Genomic DNA, 13,157 nt, shown 5'->3' with positions numbered 1-13,157 from the left:
ATATGTGGTAGCATACCCCCATTAAAAGCCCCATTGACTTACACACTAAATCACAAAAGTAATGTGGTCTCTAAGTCTAGATATAAGTTCTCAGTAGCTACCAGATAGCTGACAAGTTGGCCTTTCATGGCACTATCAAATTTCCGTATCATGACCATGTAGATTTTTTGCTATCCAGGCTGGAAGTTTTTGTCACTTGTAAACAAATCTCTTCACTCAGCTGTAAACAATTTTCGTACGCTGCTCCAAAATCTAGATCATGATTGATAACAGGTAAAAAAAGATGTTCTCCTGCTGCTTTTTGGCACTTTTCCTGAAGGAGAAAAATCGGGCGAATGTATATAGACTCTAATAGGAGTAAGCCAACATGTGCATCATCAGAGACAGTGAAGAATAACTATTTTATTTTTGAATACTGCCCTCTAAAGAGAGCAAGCCCTTGACTAGAGCAAGCCCCTGATGTTATCATGATGTTATGCACTAATCAGAAATAGTAAAGAATAACTTTAAGGAGGGGAAGGTTAGTTTTACAAATGCATTATTTATTAATATAAGGAGATGTGTACCCATAGTAGGGGTGCGATAACACACCGTACAGTGACAGATCTGTTCAGTTTAGAAGCTCAATTTTTAGTTTACAATAACCTCACCTAAGAACTGAAGTAGGGAAACAACTTTGCAAAAATCCCTGCTTCAGAACCAAATATCTCTACTTCAAGACCTTGTTAAAAGTGATCTTGAATTTATACCACTCATGGAAACTTTGATCCAATCAACATCAAATAGGAACACAAGGCAACTTGAAGAGGGTGAAAGAAAAATATCATTTGTTTTCTTGAACTTTCACTTTTTCTATTGACATTTTGACTAAATGCTGTCTAATTGTCTTGAACTGAGTAGGATTCACCTTTACCTCTAGGTAATTTTCTTTGTCCTAGAAAGTTTGATACATACTTTGATCATTTTGATGGGAATTACTATCGGCTAGCGTTGAATGAAACCATGCTCAAATGGTATGTATGAACTGAATGCATATTTATCAAGATATTATTACATGCAGGGGGGTAGGAAGCTTCAATAAAGTTTGGGAGGGTCACAACATCAGAGGGGCACTCTCTCTTTCTAATACCACCACTCGTTGTGCTATAAACCGATACACACCGGCCCTATCACTTAAATATGATGTGTTAGTATGCTATCCATACTATTATGGTGCGCTGCGACATTGAATTTGTTATTTATTGAGATGGTCTACTGTTAACCGTGCTACAAAAAGATATGGGATGCCATTTTTAAAAATAGCATGTACAGACTAAAAATTACAATAAAATATTCAAAATAACAAAGGCTAAAGATATCCAAAAGACAGTTCTTCATCAAAGGGGCACATTATATTTGCCAGTAAGGCACATTTTATATTTTGGAGAAGAGTGGGGTGGGGCACATGCCCCCCCCCCCCCACTGTCCCCCTCCCCCGGCTCCTAACGCACTGACTACATGATCTTCACCCTTCTTCTGCTGGATTTCTCTTCTTAGACATTATCTCTTAGAGATATGCATAGTTTCTTTCATGCTCCTATCTGTAGAAGGTCATTTGTTTATCTGTCCAAATCTGCTAGAGAGTCCGATGTGGTCACCCATGCTCAAGCGAAGGGGACAGCCGCCCCCCCCCCCCTTGAGGATATATTTTTTTTTTTAATTTAAATGTTTTTATGATAACACTAGTAATTTCAAAGAGAAAATGCTAAGATGCAACTTACAAGGCCTGGGAAGTGCCATTTCCAGCGATCTGGGAGGCATTTTCAGCCAAAATTTTCTTGTACGCTATGGTGGCGCTACACTTAGATAGTTTGCATTGCTGTATCTACGGCTCTGATAGTTTGCCTAAATTTTCGCCCCTCCCTTGGCAAATTCCTGGCTACATGCCTGGTCGCCCACTCATTGATCTTGGAAATAATATGGAGAATCAGAGCCTGCAGGGAAAGTCCTTTTCATAATCTCAATTCATCATCGGAATTTTTAGCATGCTAAAATTTGAATGCCAATATACTGATGATCTTTATGAATGTCTTTTGTGTTATGGGAGCTGTTATAACTACATACAAATTTATTCTATGAATGCTGCATACATATTCATGCTGTCTATGGTCTTCCTCTCGATTGACACATCTGCCTTTTTTCTTTGGTTTGAAATCAATCCAACTTGTCATGTCCTCAAGGGAATTTCTAGTTCATTCGGTTTTGGTAACTTGTGATTTCTGTATATAAATTGACAATTTCAATAATTCAAAAAAGTGTTTTCATCTACCCAATTATGAAGGATATGGTAACGATATACAATTAAATGAAGAAATATTCATCCGTGGGGAAATTTCAAATAGTCATTTTTGATGTGGATTTCAGAATTTTATTCAAATGTTGCTTGACACGTGAAATGAAATATCTTTAACTTTTAGCTTCATTGAACAGATGGAGACAATTGAACAGAGATAGAGAGCAGCTTGTATCATATGATAACAAGAAATGAATGGTTTGCAATTAATTACATCCAGGACAGACAGGAAGCATGCCTGGTACCTACTATATGATAACCAATTGGCACATGTTATATATATTTATATATATATATATATATATATATATATATATATGTATATGTATATATATATATATATATATATATATATATGTGTGTATGTGTATATAAACATATGTGTGTTTGTGTGCAATTTTTTGGAAATTAATATTTTAATCTAATGCATAGAATTAATTGATGAAATTATACGGAGCTTATGTAAAATATATATTTTTTAAACTTTGACCTATTCCATAATTTAATTCAGTATTTATGTTGTCATTATCCAGCTTACATATCCTCATTGTAACTCAAGTGAGCTTTTGTACTCATGTGATATTTTGTAGTATATATAGTACAATGTCAAAGGTTATAGTATAAATTGCAAAAATAAAAATAAAAAATAGCAGGGGGAAAAATGTCTTTTTTACTTTGTTTACGATTTATAGAGTTCGATTTGATTAGTACAGATCATGATGGTGGAAGTTAAACAAATCATCATTACATTATGACAAATAGTTGAAGTTTGAAAAATATATTCTCTCAAATAACTTTGGGTTGTTGTCATTTGACCTTTTAGCTTTTACAATACCATAACAGCATTGTTACAGTTTAGCAATGAATCCCTCAAATATCAAGTAATATTGTAGCCTTTGAATTGTCATTATTGACTTACAGGCAGTGGCGTAGGAAGGTACTTTTGAGTGGGGGGGCTGAAGACTGATGGCCGGCCTGGGGGAGGGGGTGCCCCCCTCCCCGTTGGAATTTTTTTTCATTTCCAGGTGGCCTCAGATGCAATTTGGTGCAATATAGCACACTTCAACACCCACTCCATTTTGTAAAGAATTTTGCATTTTCACCTGGCCTTAGATGCAATTTGGTGCTTCAAATGAGATTTTTTTTCTCATTTGGAAATGAAAAAGGGGTTTTCTGACTTGCGGAGCGGGGGGCGGAACGATACTTCCGCCCCCCCATATTTTTCACTGGGGGGCTGGCGCCCCCCCCGGTTCCTACGCCCTTGCTTACAGGAACAATTCAGAGAAAGAAGACCCAGATCACAGTTGTAATTTATACTGTATATATACAGTCTCTTAATAAAGTCTATATTTTCTGCTCTTAAAAACTGGTACTTTAAGCCAAGTTGCAGAGCAATACAACAAAAATGCATAAAGTTGAATATGCAACATGCACACACACCTTTGTTTGAAATATGGAAAGTTGTCTAATTGAGAAGAAAAACATCACTAGAGATAAGATTGCTTACAGTTGGCAAAGGATCTTCTTCTCTTCCTGAGCTAGATAAAAGGTGGTATAGATACCTTACCATCCAATCAACATGATGGTATACCCTACCTTCTATTTCTACATTATAGAGCTACCATTTAATCTACATTAAAGATGGTATGGATACCCTATCAGTTAATCTACATACTAGATGGTATAGATACCATATCAGTTAAACTACATTATAGAAGGTTTGAATACCCTACCAGTTAATCTACATGAAAGATGGAATGGATACCCTAAAGGTTAATCTACATTATAGATGGTATGGATACCATATCAGTTAATCTACATTATAGATGGTATGGATACCATATCAGTTAATCTACATTATAGGTGGTATGGATACCATATCAGTTAATCTACATTATTGATGGTATGGATACCCTACCAGTTAATCTACATTAAAGATGGTATGGATACCCTATCAGTTACATCTACATTATAGATGGTATGGATACCCTACGAGATAATCTACATTATAGATGGCATGGATACCATATCAGTTAATCTACATTATAGGTGGTATGGATACCCTAAAGGTTAATCTACATTATAGATGGTATGGATACCCTAAGGTTAATCTACATTATATATGGTATGGATACCCTAAGGGTTAATCTACATTAAAGGTGGTATGGATACCATATCAGTTAATCTACATTATAGGTGGTATGGATACCCTACCAGATAATCTACATTAAAGGTGGTATGGATACCCAACCAGTTAATCTACATTATAGATGGTATGGATACCCTACCAGTTAATCTACATTATAGGTGGTATGGATACCCTAAAGGTTAATCTACATTATAGATGGTATGGATACCCTAAAGGTTAATCTACATTATAGGTGGTATGGATACCATATCAGTTAATTTACATTATAGGTGGTATGGATACCATAACAGTTAATCTACATTATCGATGGTATGGATACCCAACCAGTTAATCTACATTATAGATGGTATGGATACCCTACCAGTTAATCTACATTAAAGGTGGTATGGATACCATATCAGTTAATCTACATTATAGGTGGTATGGATACCCTACCAGATAATCTACATTAAAGGTGGTATGGATACCCAACCAGTTAATCTACATTATAGATGGTATGGATACCCTACCAGTTAATCTACATTATAGGTGGTATGGATACCCTAAAGGTTAATCTACATTATAGATGGTATGGATACCCTAAAGGTTAATCTACATTATAGGTGGTATGGATACCATATCAGTTAATTTACATTATAGGTGGTATGGATACCATAACAGTTAATCTACATTATCGATGGTATGGATACCCAACCAGTTAATCTACATTATAGATGGTATGGATACCCTACCAGTTAATCTACATTATAGGTGGTATGGATACCCTACCAGATAAACTACATTAAAGGTGGTATGGATACCCTACCAGTTAATCTACATTATAGATGGTATGGATACCCTACCAGTTAATCTACATTATAGGTGGTATGGATACCCTAAAGGTTAATCTACATTATAGATGGTATGGATACCCTATAGGTTAATCTACATTATAGGTGGTATGGATACCCTAAAGGTTAATCTACATTATAGGTGGTATGGATACCCTACCAGTTAATCTACATTATAGATGGTATGGATACCCTACAAGATAATCTACATTATGAGTGGTAGGGATACCCAACCAGTTAATCTACATTATAGGTGGTATGGATACCCTAAAGGTTAATCTACATTATAGATGGTATGGATACCCTATAGGTTAATCTACATTATAGGTGGTATGGATACCCTAAAGGTTAATCTACATTATAGATGGTATGGATACCCTACCTGTTAATCTACATTGTAGATGGTATGGATACCCTACCAGTTAATCTACATTATATATGGTATGGATACCCTATAGGTTAATCTACAATTATATTTGCATGAACGTACATCATAAGTCAACTGTGTTAGGCATTGATGGTAGCCCATATGAACTTGATGTCAACACTTACAATCATAGTCAAGCCAATGGCAGTTTATATCAACAACAAGAAAGAACCAAGCATCAATTAACGTATCCACTTTACCTGACTCCAACCCTTTCATGTTCTCTGCATAATCGACATGTTAACCAAAGTCAATAAGCATAAATTATGCGCAGTGACCTTTCATTTGATTGGAGACAGCTTACATTCCAAAGTTAAGTTACCCATAATGTCTGCTAAACGTTTTCTCAAATAGACACCTTATTAAGAGAGTGTCTCGGAACACATGAAAAATACTGTGTGGGCAAATGCATGTGGTAGAAGTCGAATAGCTCGTCACATCAGGTGGCTATCCAAATTTACAGTTTTAGTTCATTTTTTTTTTTGCAATTTGAAAACCATTTCAGATCAGGAGACCATGGATATTTTACTGAATGAAACACCCCCATTACTTTGGCAGGCCAGGGGTTGCTCCCACAACCTCCCAGATGCCCGGCTAGGTTCCATTGGTTCTAATGATATCAATTTATCTACTCTACCATAGCACTGAAGAATCATTACTTGGCAGCAAAATACCCATTAGATGATTAAATGAGTTTTCAATATCATCCATGATGATTGCATTACCACTAATAGGAGCAAAGTTGAACATCACAGAGGCCAAAAGTATATATTATTGAGTGTCACTTTACCAGTAAATATCTGGATGACGAATTAAAACATTGCTATGTGTGGAAACATTAAGCAACTGGTGGTGTTTCACTTCAAGCATTTTTATGTTTCCTGTATCCATGGATCAGCACCAACAATCCACAGTTGGAGTTATTTTCGGATGTACACAGTAAAGTAAATCTGTATTGTATAATTTGTACTAAAGATCACAGTTCACATATGGGCATTTCATAAATAACAAATTATGTTATATTTTTTAGTTTAAAATGATGTTAAACATTTTAAACAAAGGTTACTAAGTAGCCCGATGACCTATGCTAACACACTGATACCCTTAATATGGTAGGTCGGTATGAGAAATGGACAATTTCTGGTATATGCTACTTCAAGGCTGAAACTGCTGATAATGTCAGCTCCTGAGGGCTGGCATCAATGTTTTATCCATTATCTAAATTTAATCACTCGATCGAAACATATCTGTTTCAAGGTCATACTCAACAAAGGAGCAGCCTTGGCAATATATTCAGTCTTATGTCATAACCATATTTGGAAAACAAAGTAAAACTTACAATGCAGAGTGCTCCCTCAAAACAAGACTGCAGTTAGCTTTTATGAGCCAATAATTATAATGCAATTATTTGACCTGCCAGTTCATTTCATCAAGATACTATTTAGCTGAAGGAGGGCAGAGAGATAAACCTGACCCCAACTTCACATTCAGAAGTGGAGGAAGGTTTAATCCCCTTCCATTCCTTTCCTTTCCTTTACCCCTGTAGAGAAAAGAAACAGCTAGTTAAAGGGTGTGAAGACTCGCGCAAAAAGAAACGTCTAATGCCAGTAATCTGACCTAATTTGGAATGAGGTGTAACAGAAGTGTTAGACACCACCATCGATCCCAGAAAATACACACACAGCTTGCTAACGTTGATAATTAGACACTAGTGTACAGTCAGTACATACAGCTGCGGTCAATACCCACAGCACAGTGTACAAACGATACAGCGATGGACATCTCAGGTCCAGCTAAAGATAACAATTAAGGTATCACGTTTCATTACTGTCTGCATTTTGCAGCGACAAGAGAACTTCACTTGCAAGCAACGGAAAGTTAACTTTTTAAAGATGGCGGCACGCTGTTTGGGGCGGATCTTCAATGCCTTTAATGGGCCTATAGCATTAGTCTAAGTTAGGCATTTTTTTGTTCAAATTGTTTTTCAACTTGAGCAGATGGATCAAGTTTCATGAGTTGATTGTAGTGTGTGTACTCCCAAAATTACATAAGAATTTGATAGTATCAAGGGCGTAGGAACCGGGGGGGCTGGGGGCGCCAGCCCCCAGTGAAAAATATGGAGGGGCGGAAGTATCATTCCGCCCCCCGCTTCGCAAGTCAGAAAACCCCTTTTTCATTTCCAAATGAGAAAAAAATCTCATTTGGAGCACCAAATTGCATCTAAGGCCAGGTGAAAATGCAAAATTATATACAAAATGGAGTGGGTGGGTTGAAGTGTGCTATATTGCACCAAATTGCATCTGAGGCCACCTGGAAATGCAAAAAAAATCCAATGGGGTGGGGGAAACCCCCTCCCCTTAGACCCCTCCCCCAGGCCGGCCATCAGTCCCCCCACTCAATAGTACCTTCCTACACCACTGGATAGTATACAGTAGAACTTTGTATATATATTCTTTACAATTGACTCAACTGTGTCAAGGTCAGAATCTAGACCCAAATAAAGCGGTCTTTAAATACATTTTCAAACTTATTTCAGCTAGCTTTATTTTGTGAGCTGTAAAGCTTTTAATATTAAAACTATTTGGTTTACCAAAACATTGTGATAATTATAGGAGCAGGCCAATCATTCTACAAGACCTCAAGTCTGTCACAAATAACTTCCTTATTGATATATCATGGCCAATATAGTGTCCAAATTGTCCCCATCAGCAATGGGAATTTCTAACATGTCCATGCACCCTATAACCTGTTTATTATTAGCCCGACAGAATTTAATCTGTATGGCTCAAACAAATAACAACAAAACTGAATGGGATATAATCGGACGGACGGTTGGATGGACGGATGGGCAGACGGACGGACGGATATTCCTCGAATTTTGAATTCTAGCATATTTTCAGACCATCCTGTCTTTTCTACCCAATACTTATTTTCATCGATGGTAGCAAATGGTCACTGTGTAACTAAATGGTATCAAAATCTCAGTAGTTTTTTTTTCAAAACTGCGACGCCAATGTAATTATAAAGCCAAATCAAATCTCCATATCTTAATTGTGTCAATGTTAACTGTATTGTACTCTCACATAAAAACTCCATTTGAATTCTACCCAGATTTCCAAACCATCACCCTTTCTCTGACCACCACAATACGGTATACTTTCATCTATGGTATAGCAAAGGCTATCAGCTATTGACCCCTAGCTAGCCCTGTTTGGGCCAGCTGAGTGATAACAGCAATCAACCAAGCATGCATCTGAACTTGACCAGATCTTGTACAAGTAATTGTCCGTCGTCGAGACATGTACATGGTGCAAAGAGTTCACTTGTAGAACTGGGATAACTTCCTGTACTGCCATCCTATTTGTATACTTAGCCTTAAAAATCTACTTTAGTACACAACCAGTCTCCTAAATGATACAATAATACAACGTCCAGGATGTTCGGAGTCTGCCGACCGCAATAGAAGAAGAACTTTTTTTGCGACTCGTCCCAGGTTATCATTCCTTCTCTGGAAATTGTGAGCGGAAGTAGCGAACAGTGTCGGAGAAGTGAACCAAGGTATTTTGCTCTGAACCAGAGTCTTTTGTACTTGGGAGCTATATTTTCCCATGAGTATAAAGTAAGTAAAACACATGTATTTTTTGAGGAAAAAAAATTAAGCAGTTCTTAGTCGATATATTGATGTGATTTTTTAATTATGACAATACTTTTGATTTTGGCCAAGTTTCTTATTGAATAGAGACTTGTAGGCAAGGCAAATGTTACAAATTTAACAGGACTTTAATATTAAAGAATATTGCCAATTCCTAGAACACCAATGCATGGACAATCAGATTTGGAGATTTTTTGAAAGGATTTTTTTGTTTTTGAATTAACTTTGTCATCTCACTACTTTTCATCTCTGAATTGTTCTCTGAATATGAGAATTGTGTAACAGGGTAATATTAATTATCTGACTATTTTAATTATTATTATTTTTGCATAAATGAATTTATTTCATTTTTTTAAGTTAATTAGGAAAGTGCAAAGAGAAATGGAGGTGGTTGGGCCGGAGAATGTTTTGCAATTAAATGTGAGACTCTTTTGTTTCTAACAAAATGGCATAATTATGACCTTGAAATTCTGTTTAAGTATAAGGAGCTTCATTCAGCTGTATAAAGTTCTCCAGGTATCATACTGGAATCAAGTGAAGAAAGATATCTGACAGCTATAGACATAGCAATCCTATAAAACAGGGGGTAGGGGCAGGGGGCACTGGTGTCATGTGACTCGATCTCCCCTACTTTTTTTTCCAAAATAGCAAATGTGCCCTACTGGCAAATAAAATGTGCCCCTTTGATGAAGAACTGTCTTTTTGGATATCTTAATTAAGCCTCTATTAATTTTAACAGCCTATTTTATTTTAAATATTTATTTTTAGTCTGCACATGCTATTTTTAAAATGGCATTCCATATCTTTTTGTAGCATGGTTAACAATAAACAATCCCAATAAATAGTATTGATAGCATACTAACACATCATATATATTTAAGTGATATGGCCGGTATGTATCGGTTTATAGCATAACGAGTGGTGGTTGTGGCATGAAAAAGTGCCCCTCTGATGTTGTGCCCCCCCCCACTTTTTGGAAGCTTCCTACCCCCAGCTGTAAAGAGAAAACATATACACATATGTTGAAGAAAACAGGATGTGGTCACTGAAATAAAGTTTTCCATAGAAAACAAAATTGCTGCACTAGTTAAGAACATACCATGATTTCCTGACAATTTAACTAATTTTCTCTCCATCTTGAAATAAGTCTGTCTTTAAACTTTGTAAGTGGCTTTCAATCATTTTAACAGATTCATTAAAGCGGCCAATTATAAGCTTCATAGTACTTTTCTCACGTCATTTGTCTCAATATGAATTTTATAGTAGGTAATACTTTGATAGCTGTATCTACTTCTTCAATGCACGCCGCTTATTGGTAATATAAGATTTCTTTGAACAGTTTATTGTTAAAGTGAAGTTCCGCAAAACTGCTCAAAAGTTGTAGGAGAAACAAAAGGCCAACTATGGTGGTTATCAACTCCATCTGCCCCCCCCCCTCCCCGCACCATTTCTACCATTTCTAAAGTAATTAAACTTTCTAATATGACTTAACATTGGCATAATTTTCATTTAAAATTCTGTTCACTGACCAGCTAGAATACATGAAAAGGGAATTTATATGATTATGATTATTATTATTATTATAACCTAGCTTACAAGGTTTGACTTTAATTCCTAATTTGTACCTAGCCTACTAAAGACTTCCGCAACCACAAACTGCAGGTAGCACTATACTTTAACATGATCTTCAATCATGATATCGCCCAAGTGGAGCAACATTTTGCTATATCACTATAACAGCATCTTATAATTATCATATATAGGGTTACACAACCGTGACAGCCGTTCAAATTGCCACTACTTTAAATCGTTCGTGTAAAAAAAAAAAAAAACCTGTAACTTAGGCAATTATCATCATAAAAATATCAATGTGCCCAATAACCTAGTAGGAGCTATACATCTGTGTTTTACATATATCAAACCTTCAATGTATGGCTGGATATATATACTTTAATATATCAATGCTATTATCCAAAATATGCCCTTTCTTACATGCCAAATGTTTTGATTTCCTAATAAAACAAGCAATATCCTCTGCCTTCTATAGGAACCTTTTAAACTGGTAATCAATCAAATGGGAAGTTAATAGCATCTATACTTGTAATAATATTTGTACCAGGCGCAGCCATAGAGGTACGACCTAAAATGAACACTATAGTTAAAGTTCATTAAACTGAAGAAGCAAAAACAAAATCACTTTGCTTACATTTTTTTTACCATTAGAAGTATGAGAGATAAGATGATGCTTACTTTGTACTGTGTGTGTGTAATAGTGCTTTAGTCTGTACAAGTCACTGCCCTGTAGAGTATCTGCATGGTAATTAGTATCAATTAATTTTAAGTAATATGATATTGTTTGACAATAATTCATATTCCATGTTTTATAGATTTTTTTTATAGAGTATTTAAAGTACATATTGCTTCCTACCGTTAATATCATCACATCTCTGGATGTATCAGGACATATCCAGTTTTGTTTGGATCAATATAAGCAGATACAAGTCTGTACAACAAACACAGGTACAGTAGCCTACTAAGGTAGACATATATTGACAATGATCAGAAACCAGGTTACAGAGACTGATACACTAGTGTATAATCCTACCCAGACTTCCCTCTCCCCCCCCCCCCCTTCACCCATTTCTGTTTACTACACCTCTGTTCTCTACTCCCAATATAGTCTTTGAATCTCCATTTATGTTAACTACACCTCTAATATGTAGTACTCCCATTATACTCCTTAAATACCCATTTCTGTTTACTACACCTCTGTTCTCTACTCCCATTATGTTCCTTGAATACATATGTCTGTTTACTACACCTTGGTGCCCTACTCCCATGATGCTCCTTGAATACCCAAGAATATCTGAACTACAGGTATCAACTATAGAAGGTAAAGACAACACTACTACAATGTGAATGGCAGCTGCACACTAATAGTCAACCTTTGGATTCAAGGTCACAATTTCCATTGTATTTTTATGATCATCAGTGGCTGACTAAATATCTTTCTATCTATATAAATATCTATCTATCTATATTTTCCATCAGGTGATACAATATGGTTTGACAGGTATTTACTGTCTTTCTTAGATGCATTTATTTTGTAATTTTAAGGATTAAGAATCCATTTTAAGGGCAAAGAAACTGTCAGGTAGAACAGGATTTGAACCAGTGAGATTAGCTAGTAAAGGTAGATTTCCTTGTTTATCTCTCAGATGGTTACAACCATGCCCTCTCCTCCCCCTCCCTCCCACACTCTCCTCCCCTCCCCCCTCCCCCCGCCCTCACCTTCCCTCATTATGTTTTCTTCTGTTTTACTATTTTTTACACATCATTATTTATCCTTTAATACCAGATTTTGAATGGATGCCTGTGATTTAACTGCATTTTAGCAAAATATCAATAAGAGAAATACCTGAATATACGGAAGTTTCCCCTACATATTAAAACTTATTACAGGCCCAATATGCTGATCTGAATCTCGCCAAACAGTTTGTGCAATCCGGTGAACCGTGTATCCGATTCCAATAATGCAATAATCTACAGGAAGAGAAGCAGGAAGGAGATGGACATGTACGTCCTTGGAATCGTAGCAGGATAAGACTTTTGGGCAAGATTATGTCGACTGATGCCAATGATCTAAGAGAGACGAAAGCAGTAAGCCCTAAGACTAAGTAAAAGACTAGAACAGTCACTTGAAATAAATTTTGAGACTATAAGCAGTAGCTTGAAATAAACCTTCATATCAATGATAAGACTGGAGC

The 13,157-nt window shown here is 36.2% G+C and overlaps 2 protein-coding genes across 3 annotated transcripts in view; one reads left to right on the top strand and one right to left on the bottom strand.

Annotated features, from left to right (window-relative positions):
• Positions 1-13,157, bottom strand: part of LOC139962468 (uncharacterized) — an 81,062-nt gene that overhangs the window by 62,033 nt on the left and 5,872 nt on the right. The gene's annotated exons all lie outside the window — the stretch shown is intronic.
• Positions 8,932-13,157, top strand: part of LOC139962479 (CMP-N-acetylneuraminate-beta-galactosamide-alpha-2,3-sialyltransferase 1-like) — a 32,410-nt gene continuing 28,184 nt past the window's right edge. Inside the window, exon 1 of one of the 2 annotated variants that reach the window (XM_071962493.1) lies at positions 8,932-9,296. Coding sequence is in view for 1 of the 2 variants with exons in the window: in XM_071962475.1 (XP_071818576.1) it covers positions 9,347-9,357 (11 nt within the window). In the remaining variant the exon portion in view is untranslated. Of the gene's footprint in view, positions 9,358-13,157 lie in introns of both variants that reach the window. The other variant, XM_071962475.1, reaches the window with a different exon arrangement.

This window comes from Apostichopus japonicus, chromosome 3, assembly GCF_037975245.1.
Source record: "Apostichopus japonicus isolate 1M-3 chromosome 3, ASM3797524v1, whole genome shotgun sequence".
Taxonomy (NCBI): Eukaryota; Metazoa; Echinodermata; class Holothuroidea; order Aspidochirotida; family Stichopodidae; genus Apostichopus; species Apostichopus japonicus.
Note: the sequence above shows the minus strand (reverse complement) of the source record. Positions and strands in the feature narration are given on the sequence as shown.